Here is a 12,143-nt window from a genome sequence, read left to right on the forward strand (position 1 = left end):
ATGAGAGGCTGAGATGGAGAGGGGGCGGATAGGAGAGTCAGGGCGCTGGAGTTGCAGCACCCCGGTGCGGATATTGGGTGAAGTATGTGGAAGCAGGACTTGGAAGCGGAGGCCTGGCGCTCATTTTCCCCCCATCCCATGAAACACATGCCGGTTTAGCGTTGGATGGCCCTATTGATGGAGGGAGTTGCTTTCCTCCTTGCTGTCAAAAAGTCTCTTGTAAGACACGGAGATTTGGAAAGGAGACAGCTCGAGAGGAATGAAGTGGGGACCCCTGGTGCTCGTTTTGATTGGCCTAATGGTTTTGCAGCACCTGCTAGTTATGAGAATAGCTCTGGTATGGCATGGTATGCGTGGCACTTCAAAATGCCATTGCGCAATACTGAAAAGTTGCAAAAGCCAATTTGAAAAGAACTACAGGTGGTTTCTTGACATCAACCATTGATTGCAATGATATTCGTGAATTTCCAGCTCTTTCCTTTTGTACTTAACCACTGCTGCAGTATAGGACAAGCACATGGTATCTTCTCAGTGGAATAATAATGATAATAAAAAACCCACGTGGGTAATAAAATGTATGTTGATATGCCAATAATTTCATTTTTAACAGTGGTTTTATAATATCAAAATTACCAGTGTAACTGTTCATCTAGTGATTCATTTGCTAATGCATACAGTTTCTTGCATGACAAATGTATTATTAATATTAAATAATAGTGAAACCTTTACCTAATTGAATTTAAGAGAGTTCATGTAAAGATTTTGGGAAACTTACAAAATGAGCTACTGTGATCCCTGAGGTTGAAAACAATTTACCTGGATTTGTACTTAATACTGCTAACCTTTGCATATTAACCAGGTTTGTAGGTCAGATAGAACTAAGTAGGATGTGGTTTTGAATGTGCATGGAATAGGATAGCATTGGTAAAGCTGCTTCTAGAAAATATTGGGCAGAAAGGGAAAAACTGCACTTTTTAATTATATAAGGGAAAGGGGGAAAGTAAAAGAGAAAGTAATAAAGTTGTAGAGAGAGCTGCTTGTTTGTTCAAACAGACTATGAGATTCATTCACTTAAAACAGGAAAAGATGGAAATCTGGGAAACATCTGAAGATGTGGCACTCATTGGATAACCATAATCAATAGAGATTGAATGTTTCAGACTGTCTTTTTACAAGGTGTGATTTGTATTAGCAGAGATAGATCATCTTTTTGATGGCAGAATGAAGGTTGTGTATGCCTAGGAAGATCATAGAGAAGATATGGGGACCTTATATGGACTGTAATCTCAAAGAAGAGAAAAGCTGGCTTTTGGTCTATGTTCTATATCCATGCAATAGGAATTGCTGGAAGAAATATACAGAGTTGAGCGGGAACAGTGTCTCAGTTCTTTAGCAGCTGGATATGTATACTTTAATTATGGGAGAGAATATATTTTGGTGCTTACATGCAGCCAAAAAGTAGTTTTTACCAAAAGGTAGTGTTTCCATTTGCATCTAAGTTGTCAATGTAGGATGGAGCTGGTTGAATCAATACTGAAAGCATATTTCAATGTATTGTGTGCTGATAAAAAGATGTTACCATGTGTCAAATGTGGTTGTTTTATGCAGAGTGAGTTTACATGTGAATGGCTATGCATGTAGCTATTAGGGTTTTTGAGTTTTGGCTTAGTAGTTCTTTTCTTTGTAAAAAGAATAAATCCATGAGCAGCTTTCTGCTTTGAATTTTGTACTGTACCAGACACTGAATATTGAAATATATCCTAAAGAAAAATTAGTTCCCATAGAATTCTTTAACAGCAGTAAGATGCCTGCTTTGCCCCATAGTTACCTCATTCAGGATATAAAAGCTATGTGGCATCCAAAGGTGAAATATTATGCAGTCAGTATGATTGTGTAGCCATGGAAATCTAGTGTTGAATTGCCCTCCACTTAGATAATGTTCTGTCAGATAACAATTATAGAGAGCCTTTTTAGTTTCAAAATGCCTTTACCCCAAAAAAATCACAAATAGAAATTAACGTTAATTATTTTTTCATATTTTTTTACTATGCATTAAGTTAGGAGCAGTGATACTTCTGAATGGTTTGAATTAATATCACCTGGTACTTAGCTATAACTCTGAATGTTATTTGGACTTCAAACTATAGTTTCACCAAACAGGAACAAACTATAGAGTTTACCATTAGAGCAGGCCTTTCCAAGGTCCCAACTTTTTCTATACCCTGCACCCTTAGAACACTTCTGATATATTATTGCACCCCTTACAAAAGTAAATAATTATATGCATATACACTATAATTTTGAAACTTCTAAACCCACATTTTTGCACCCCCTGGAATATCATCTTGCACCCCCGGGGTGTGAGCACCCCCAGTTGGGAACCCCTGTGTTAATAACCAGTGTAGGCATGAAGAGTAAATAGATGACTAGTAAGTAGACCACATATTTTTGATAGACCGTAATATTTTATTTGTACAGAATCACGATTAAATTTATAATGCTTTATTTGATGTTGAATTGTTTTGAACAAATCATAATACTAACTTTCCAATTTGGGACAAAATGATGTGTTTCAAAATTTATTAATCTGTAAAATAAAAAAAAAATCAATCATTCGGCATCCCAAAGGCCATTCAATTTTGGTTGAATGGTGGGGAAAGTCCAGTTGCTTTTTGAAAAGCACCTTTGGGACAACCATGATCTGGATGATTGAGAATCTACATAGACATTCAATCATTTGGCACTTTTTAAAAATATCAATAAAATTAAAGTACAAGTAGTAGGGCTATACTATGACCATAATGACAATTGTAGTTAATATTCTAGTTACTGTACTAATTATTATCTACTAACTGGAGTTTCATTTTGGCCACATACACATACACTGCATTTCAAAATCTAAAGAGTATATAGTAGGAACGGATTACTGTTGTAAACCATTCTCAATCCAATTAGCGATATAGGTGGAATATGTCTATCCTAGAGATATCCTGGAGATATCCATAAAAACCTGCAGAATTGTTGAGAATCCTCAGCTAACTTTAGTGGGAAATTTTGTGTTAGGAAACACTGAAGTGACATAGAAAATCAGAAGGGATGCATTTCTTTTTATTATCTACAGGCTGAGGTCATGCCTCTAGAAAATTAAGACAGGAATAATAGATGTGTTGAAATTTCCTTTTAGTTGCTCTGGAGGAAGAAGGAATTTAGATAGATGATCTGAATATAGTAACTTGTATGACAAGTTGACCTATTTATGCATGCTGCTGTGGCAGCTGTTTTACATGCAATAAATGTATACAGTATAAGTGACATAGATGCATATTAATCTTTAAAAATAATTGAAAATTATTTAATATATTTTTTTAATTTATTCAATATAGGGGCCTTTCTCAAATGCATGATTATGGGAAGCTAACAATTTTTTTAAAAAAATAGTTTGCTTAGTGATACAGGATTTTCACAATATACCTAGGTATTATCAGTTGTTTTTATCATGCTTTTAAGTATGTCTTAATTATAGAAATAGGCAGCATACAAATTTGAACAAATAAATAAAAAAATACTGTTTTTGGTACACACATAGTTAAGTATGTTTCTTTGACATAGATACTTGTATGTATCATGTCCATTTCCATGTTTACTGTTTGTGAAATACTAACGAAATATCTTATTTATCTATATAAATTATCTGTATCATTTATATAAAATGCCTATGTCTGTAACCTTTAACTGGGCAAAATGGTGCATCATATGCAAATTATTTTCAACCAAGGTTATGGGTTAACTGATAGAATACATTCAAAATCCTGGATCCATGGAACTGAAATTGACAATTTTGATAAAACATTTTATGACATATTACAAAATGTCATAAAACGTTTTCTGTAGTTAATTCCTGATGTTTGACTGTGCTATACTGTTCAACATGGGCTATTTTTGAGATAAATATACATATTTCTGAATCTCTTACTAAATGTAAAGAAATTTTCAAGTACATTAGAAGCTTTGCTATTGTTAAAGACATTGAGGAATCTGTTAAGAAAATAGTAAAGTTGCTATATAGTTTATAGTAAGTACAATACATTTATGATATAAAATGCAGTTGAGTATTTAAAAAAAAGTTAAAACATAGATGCAGCAAGCTTTTCTTCTTAACTGTACGTCTTAAAAGTACGTCTTAACTGTACTTTGAAGATTTTTTAAAATTAAAAAACATTTTACTAAATGCCTATAGCCTGCTAACATGTCAAGATATAAATTTAAAAAAACACTTAAGGCATAACATGAATAAAAATAAACAATATTTATTATAAACAGAACTACAGATTTTTACAAGAGACACTAGGCACAACAAATCAGAATGGAAGGATAAAAATCCAGATCTTGGCTCGGTTCCAAAAGCCAGGCCTCGAGGAGAAGGGTGTTTTAAAGGCTGTGGTGGCCATTGCCCCCTGCAAGCATATCTCTCAACCTTCACTGTTAAGGAGATCCCACCTACAGATTGAGGAAAACAAATATTAGGAAAGAAGCTCCTTTGAATCTTAAGATGTGGCACAGTGGTTAGGATGCACTATTGCGGGCTAATTCTGCTGTCTGCCAGTGGTTCGATCCTCACCAGCTTGAGGTTGACTCATCCTTTCATCCTTCCGAGGTCAGTAAAATGAGGACCTAGATTGTTGGAGGCAATATGCTGACTTTGTAAACCGCTTAGAGAGGGCTGTAAAGCACTGTAAAGCCGTATATAAGTCTAAGTGTTGTTATCAAAATGCTCAAGCCATTGTATAAGTTAGTCAGTATATTTCTTTAGGATTAGTTTCGTGTGTGCAAAAGATGTTTGAGACAGCCTTCAGCAGCAGCCTCAAATGCTGAATCATTGAAGAGTCAGCCCATATAAGATAAAATACACTGCAGTAGTCAAGCCTGGAAGATACCAAAGTATAGTGTCTAGGTTATTCCTGTCCAAGAAAAAAACACTTTGTTGTTATTTGCAGAGAACATGACATAGAGAAGCCACAATTACAGATACAAAAATCACTGGGAACGTTTACTAGACACAATCAAGGTACCTGCTGAATAAAGCAGATCAGCTCCCCTCTTAAAACAGTTCTATAATCCCACCGATTGAGAGAACCATCTTCTGCTTTTATGACTGTTTTTCCTCTGTTCACTTTGGGAAGGCTTCCACAGGAATGGGTATGTATCCTGCATTATCTCATATCTTTTGCTTGTGTAGCAGGCAGTGGAATAAAAGGAGGGTTTGGGAGGAAGAGGAGGAGATAGAGGGAATGCAAGAGAAGGAAGGAGGGCTTGACTAAAAAAAAGAAAAAAAGTGGGAAGGTGAGGGATAGGAGAAGATACTTGAAAAAAAGGAGGGATAAGGAAATAGGAGAGGAGAGGCTTCTGTGGGGCAAGCCTGAAGGAGAAAGTGGGGATAGGATAGCAGAGGTTTCTGTGGAGCAAGCCTGAGGGAGAGAAGGATAGAGAGGAGGCTTCTGTGGGGCAAGCAGAGGAATCCACGAAGGAGCAGAGGTGGTGGAAGGAGAGCTCAGCAGGCAATTCAAGAGAGGGAGAGGAGAGAGAGAGAAGTGAAGAAGGACTGACCAGCCACATGAATACCATCTCATCACCCACCGGCTAGGAAACGACTGACCATCACCCCACCTCGTGACCTGCTTGGTGAGTGGAGGCTGACCACCATGACCTAGGCCAGTAGAGGTGCCTGAGTGAGGGACCAGTGTGGACCGGTGGCCATACCATAAAGGGCCAGGAGAATCCGGACTCCAGCAGCCCTTTTGGTGGAGTGCTACATTTGGAAACAGAGATATTGATCTTTTGGAGATTTTGGTATTAGCCATGTCTAAATGTGTGTGTGAGGGGGGTGTTAAGGCAGGAAGTCATCCCTATCTGATTTATGGAAAGCAGATTTCAGAGGCAACAGAGCATTAGAAAATTTATATGAAATAAATTTTGGTGCACTGGAATAATTGCAAGCATTTCTTTAAAAGTTAATTCCTTTGTTTTTATACACCAAATACTAATTTGTCTAATCATCATGGTGCTATCATAACTTAGAAACAGCATGATAAGAGGAACTACTCAAGTTGAATTGAGGTACAAAGGCTACATATGGTATAAAAATAAGACATTTGGAAAAGCTGTGTCCTATTTATTTTAAGCACATTTTCAATATATAAAACAGAAGAACCAAAAAGCCCTGCTTGGATTAGGCTATAGTTCCATCTGGCCTCTCATTCTTTATTACTCACTGACCAACTGTATGTATTTGAGATGCTCCCAAGCCTAGATAGAGTGCAATAACTGCTGTAGCTTCCCAGCAGCCAGTATTTAAGGCATGCTACCTATGATTCATCAGGAGAGAATAGTCATCAATCAGACGTTGATGGCTTCATGTTTCACACACCTGTTCGGTCTCTTTGAAGCTGCCCAAATTTACCTGTATTGCTAAAACCAAAGAATTTCCTTTGGCCAAATTTGACTCTCCCTGTATGTAGATTCAGTGGATGACATCAAGTTTTAATATTGTACTATAGAAAACAGTAAATTTTCATGCACAGTTTTATAAATATTGTATCTACCTTTACCTTATGTCTCAAGTTAAAGTGCCATGATTGCTATAATCTCATTTCATAGGAGAAATGCTCTCCTGATGAACCATAGGAAGCATGCCTTTGTACTGGCTGGAAGCTATAGCAGTTATTGTTCTCTATCCAGGCTTGTGAGACTGCTAATAATTTGCATTCCTTCGTTTTGTACCTCTTTCTGCAATAAAATATTCTTGTGCAGTTCTTAAAGTTCTCTGAGCATGGTAAACAATACAATGCCCTGGGTTAAGAACACCTAACTTAAGGACAACTTGTAGTCATGAACGGATTGCCGTAAAGCCTATTATATTAGAAATTTGAGTTAAGTACAGAGGTTTGCCATAAAGAACACACATTTTGTGGCACTCATGAAAACATTGTGTGGCTTCAGCAGTTTGCCAGCTCGAAGAAGAACATCATCCACCATTTTAAGTTAGATCACATTTTTTTCCGTCTTATTTATCCTTTACATATGTACTTGTTCTATCTCATCTACAGATTCAACTTAAAGGCAGACTTAGGGATGGGTCTCATTTGTAACCCAGGGACTGCCTGTACTAGAATATTATTGTATCAGCAGTTCTATTTTCAGTTTCCTTCTTAATTCCTTGCATGGACCTTGCCTTTTTTTTTGTTTTGTTTACAGCAGCTGCAGTTGAGTTAACTTTTTCATTAATTGTCTACTTGATGCCAAGATCATGTTGATATGTAAATGAAGTTTGGATTCTCTTTATATGTTCTACAGTACATTGAACAGCATTTTGAAATTCATTTACACAGCCCTTTTTTGCATTTATCAACTTGAACTCTTCGTATCATTAGCAAACATGACTACTGCACTACATAACCCTAACTCCAGATGATTTATTACAAATTAAAAAAAACACTCGTCCAAATGCCAATCCCTAATTCATATCACTTTATACATGTGAACATGAGAATAAATTCAGACATTTATTCCTCCTTCATATTTTTCTTTATTAATTATCTCTCAGTCTATGAGAGCATCTTTTAGCATACTTACTCAGAACCCATGTGTTAGGATTTGTAAGTTAGGATTAAGTGTCTTTTCCAACAGAGCAAAGACATGCAGTTGTGGCGCTCTTGACACTTCTCTGAAACAATGAGTATTATTTATTAATAATTGAGGAATTATTAGACTCAATCAAGCTGAGCTAATGTTAACGCTGACATATTATCTTCAGAGAGTTTTGTTCAGCTTGATAGAAATGCGTGCTTTACATGTTCTCAGAAGATATACTGAATAAAACCCTGCAAAATAAAGGCTGAACTTGTCAATAGTCCTCAACTTTCATCAGCTAAATTCAGAAGCCATTCAATATTACAGACTAAATTATTGTAACAAATACATTTAAGAATTGACAATTTTGGAGGAGAGAAAGGGGACAGAGATAGGAGACAAAAAACAGACATTTTGACACACTTATTCGTGGACAGGTTTGGGCAAAAAATAATTATGGGATTGATTATGGGTTTTTAATTTCATAAGGTAATGGAGAACATATAGCTTTACTTGCTTTTTAAAAAAAACCATTTAGCTTCTGTAATAGTGTTCTGGCAATAGATTTATTTCCTGTAGTTTGTGAATGTTGTGTGATCTTTAATTTCTAGTTGCTCAGAATTTCATTTTTGCATTGCTTCGAAAATTACGGATTGTCCATGTTCTGTCTTAATATCAACAATTTAGGTACACTCGGTTCTGGTTGGCAGTCAAAAATGAGAACTATGATTCAAAGTAATAGATGCATACCCTTAAGTTTTTGTTACTGCATTGTGATATCTACAAATGGAAATATATTTTTAAAATGCATATTAGCTTGCAATAGGTGCCATTGTTACTTAATCATTTGAATGTGGAATTCCCAGTTATGCTTGTGTATGAGTGGGATCATATGTGTTTTTATTTATAAGAAAAAACTTCATAAGCAGCAAACATATTATAAAATATTGTAATGTTGGCTTCCATCAAGTACAGTTAGAATCACATTATATTAATGGGCCTAAATCTTACTTTGTAACTTGAGAAAGTTCAGAATTAATGTATTTTTCATGCCTTTCTTGCAATTGTTCTGACAAGTTTTTATTGCTGCTTGATTTTATTGCTGCTGGGAAATTACTCAAAAAACAGTGTTGCCTAATGATTTGCAATGATTAGACTTTCTTAACTAAGTGGTTAAATATGGCTACACATGTTTGATGCAAAAAAAATAAAATAAATACAGTTACTAAATACCAGAAATGTGATAAATCTTTACTGACACCTGATGGCCATCTGGATTTTTAGTTCTAAATTGACACAATTGAAAGAAAAAAATGGCACAAAATGTGCTTGGTAGTTTTACATTGCATTATAGGTAGAAAAGATTAGTTTCTTCTGCTGGTAGACTGGCCATTGGAATCAGGAGGAAGAACTGATTTTCTCAAAATCATCTTCAGAGGTTTGGTGCATCATTTTGCAGAGATCTGAAGAGAAAGGAGAAAGAAGGAAATCCCACTGTATAAAATTTTCATAGTAAAGTTAGCTTGATTTGTAAAGAGTTTGATAAAATATTTATCAGGGTTAATTTATGTGTGCAGGAAGGGGAAGAAGCTTCTTGATTGTTATGTAAGATGAGTTTACATAATGCAAGGAATTATGTGGTATTCTAATATGTGTTTTAGTGTTTACAATATATATTTTTCTTGTTTTAGGTTAAATAGAAATTTAATTTTTGTCTTTTGGATACTCTTTGGAGGCATCATAATAGTAGGTAGATCTAAGCCACAAACACTTAGGTCCTCTTTTGAGGGTGCATTTAGCTTCCCCATCTTTTTTGAGACTTTTTTTTTACTTTGTTCCAGGTAGCTGTTTGTCAGGGAACATATTTTGATAAGAGTCTAAATTATTGGTTGGAGATGGGGCTAAATGTAGCCTCATGGTCATAAGTTGCTGATCCATATTGTATAGAAATATTACTACTTATTTTTATAGTGTTTATACATTTGAATGCTTTCTGAAAAATTCAGTAGAAGTGTCATAGCTTTATAAACCATATAAGTCTAGTGCTTTAATGGAGGAGCTGTATCTGTTTCACATATTATAGAAATTATATTTTTTATTTCCTAATTTAGTCTTCAGATCTATGACTGATACTCTTGTTTTTTGTGAACACTAACTGTACCATTTTTTTTATAGTATGCATGACAAACTGTCCTACTCTGATTGTAATGGTTGGCCTTCCAGCAAGAGGAAAAACCTACATATCTAAAAAATTGACACGCTACTTAAATTGGATTGGAGTGCCTACAAAAGGTGAGTGCTGTCACCACAGAGGGTTAACCAAAATTTAGGTAAGAATAGTTCCCATATACAATGTATCACATAGCATGGCAAATATAGACTTTTAAGGGGGCTTAAAAGTATATTAACCAAGTAGCCATTTTTTTCTTTTCTTTTTTCTGTTTAGATATTGTTGCCTATTTTGGTTTGTCTATTCTTTTTAACAACACAGTGGATAGTATTAAGTAATCAGCTTAAGCAGAAATTTATTTTACACCAAAAACTCTGATGTATTTTGGAGCTGCTCTTTAAAGTTATATTCAGTTTTGGATGTAAAAGCTAAATAACCTTATTTATTTATTTTTATTTATTACATTTATATGCAGCCCATCTTTCCAATTAAGCAACTATTATGCTTCTTAAATTTGGTATTTTAAATCAATTAATACTGATATAGTATCTTTTCTGTCTTTTTTGGTCTAAGTTATTTAAACTTTACAATGTTAATAATCTCTAGTCCACACTCTTGAAATAATAAATGTAATATATGTTTTATAATCACATAATAAAACAAAGAAAAAATGTAACAGAATAAGATTTTGATTGGTTCATCACAGTCAGCCAGATGTTTAGACCGAATTTGGCATTTTTATCAAATCTAGCCATGTAACGGGGAGAGCTCCAGTTACTTGTCCCAGCTTCTGCCAATCTAGCAGTTCGAAAGCACATAAAAAAATGCAAGTAGAAAAATAGGGACCACCTTTGGTGGGAAGGTAACAGCATTCTGTGCACCTTTGGCGTTTAGTCATGCCTACCACATGACCACAGAATATGTCTTCGGACAGCGCTGGCTCATCAGCTTTGAAACAGAGATGAGCACTGCCCCCTAGAGTCGGGAATGACAGCACATATGTGCGAGGGGAACTTTTACCTTTACCTTTATCAATCTATTGTTAGGTAGATGTTGCTGTTTGGTTAACCAAGATAAAAGACATTAGTTAAAGCTATTATTACTGTTATTTTTTTTAATCTAAAAATGTCATAGTGTGCATAGTTTTGAACCAACTTTTAAAAAGTTGGTTCAATATGCTGAACTACTTTCAATTAAAAAATAATAAAGAAAGGAAAATGGAAGCAAGTAGAAAAGGAAGCTAAGATGCTTTGTTTTCAGTTATATCTAACCAGACTTAATCACAGATTTAAGTTGTAAGTCAGCTAAAAGCTTCACAGGAAAAAATGGATCTAAGAAGAACTGGTAAAGAAAAGTAGTGCCCTTGATAGCTTCCCATAAACAATATATAGGTTATAATTTAAAGTTATCTGGTTTCAAGATTATACCCCAAAGGTGCTTTTTCAAGTGGCAACTGGACTTTCTGGGGTTTTTTTGAAGATGTTTTGCTTCTCATCCAAGAAGCTTCTTCAGTTCTTGAAAAAGCACCTTTGGGATAACCATGACCTGGATGATTGAGAATCTCTATAGACTTTTAAGATGGATAATGTGTATGTGTGTGTGTGTGTATTTATATCTATATGTTTTCTGAGGTTTTCGCGGGTGTTTGTATGTAGGTCTTTGGTTATTCGAGTTTTCTCCCGTGTAAAATTGGAAGTGTCTTGGCGACGTTTCGACGAACTCTCATTCGTCATCTTCAGGCTTCAGCTTCGTGTTTCTGGGAGCAAACAGCTGCAATCACACATTGCTCCCAGAAGCACGAAGCTGAAGCCTGAAGATGACGAATGAGACTTCGTCGAAACGTCACCAAGACACACACACACACACACACACACACACACACGGCTACTCGAAATAACTTACACCTTATTAAATGGCAGAAATAAGGTGTTTCTGTATACCTTATCCTATAAATGTAAATTATAGGAAAAAATAAAAACCCATTTTTCCTCCTTGACTTTTCTATACAGAGTTTAATGTTGGTCAGTACCGTCGAGATTTGGTAAAAACATACAAGTCCTTTGAATTCTTCTTGCCAGACAATAAAGAAGCCCAGAAAATCCGAAAGTAAGTTTGTCATGTGCCACTTTCTGTTGGCATCATGCTGCTGTTTTGATATAAAGGAATGTTGATGTTAGTGAATTAGAAAACAGCTGATGCCGTTGGTTGTTTCTACCAAATTGAGAAAGTAGGATAGCTGTCTTGAGAGATGCATGGCTCAGTCTTAAGTTTTCTTCCTGTAATCATTGTTTTCATTTTATTGTCCATAATCTGTAAACTGGAGGAAGACACATAAGTTGCTCCAGCA

General features: G+C 35.3%; 1 protein-coding gene across 4 annotated transcripts in view; it reads left to right on the top strand.

Annotated features, from left to right (window-relative positions):
* The window catches only part of PFKFB4 (6-phosphofructo-2-kinase/fructose-2,6-biphosphatase 4), a 79,031-nt gene that overhangs the window by 35,927 nt on the left and 30,961 nt on the right, over positions 1-12,143 (top strand). For 3 of the 4 annotated variants that reach the window (XM_058174135.1, XM_058174133.1, XM_058174132.1), the window contains exons 2-3: positions 9,802-9,918; positions 11,806-11,902. In XM_058174135.1, the coding sequence (XP_058030118.1) occupies positions 9,802-9,918; positions 11,806-11,902 (214 nt within the window). Of the gene's footprint in view, positions 1-5,175; positions 5,197-9,801; positions 9,919-11,805; positions 11,903-12,143 lie in introns of those variants that run through there. The other variant, XM_058174136.1, reaches the window with a different exon arrangement.

Source organism: Ahaetulla prasina, chromosome 2, assembly GCF_028640845.1.
Source record: "Ahaetulla prasina isolate Xishuangbanna chromosome 2, ASM2864084v1, whole genome shotgun sequence".
In the NCBI taxonomy this organism is placed as follows: Eukaryota; Metazoa; Chordata; class Lepidosauria; order Squamata; family Colubridae; genus Ahaetulla; species Ahaetulla prasina.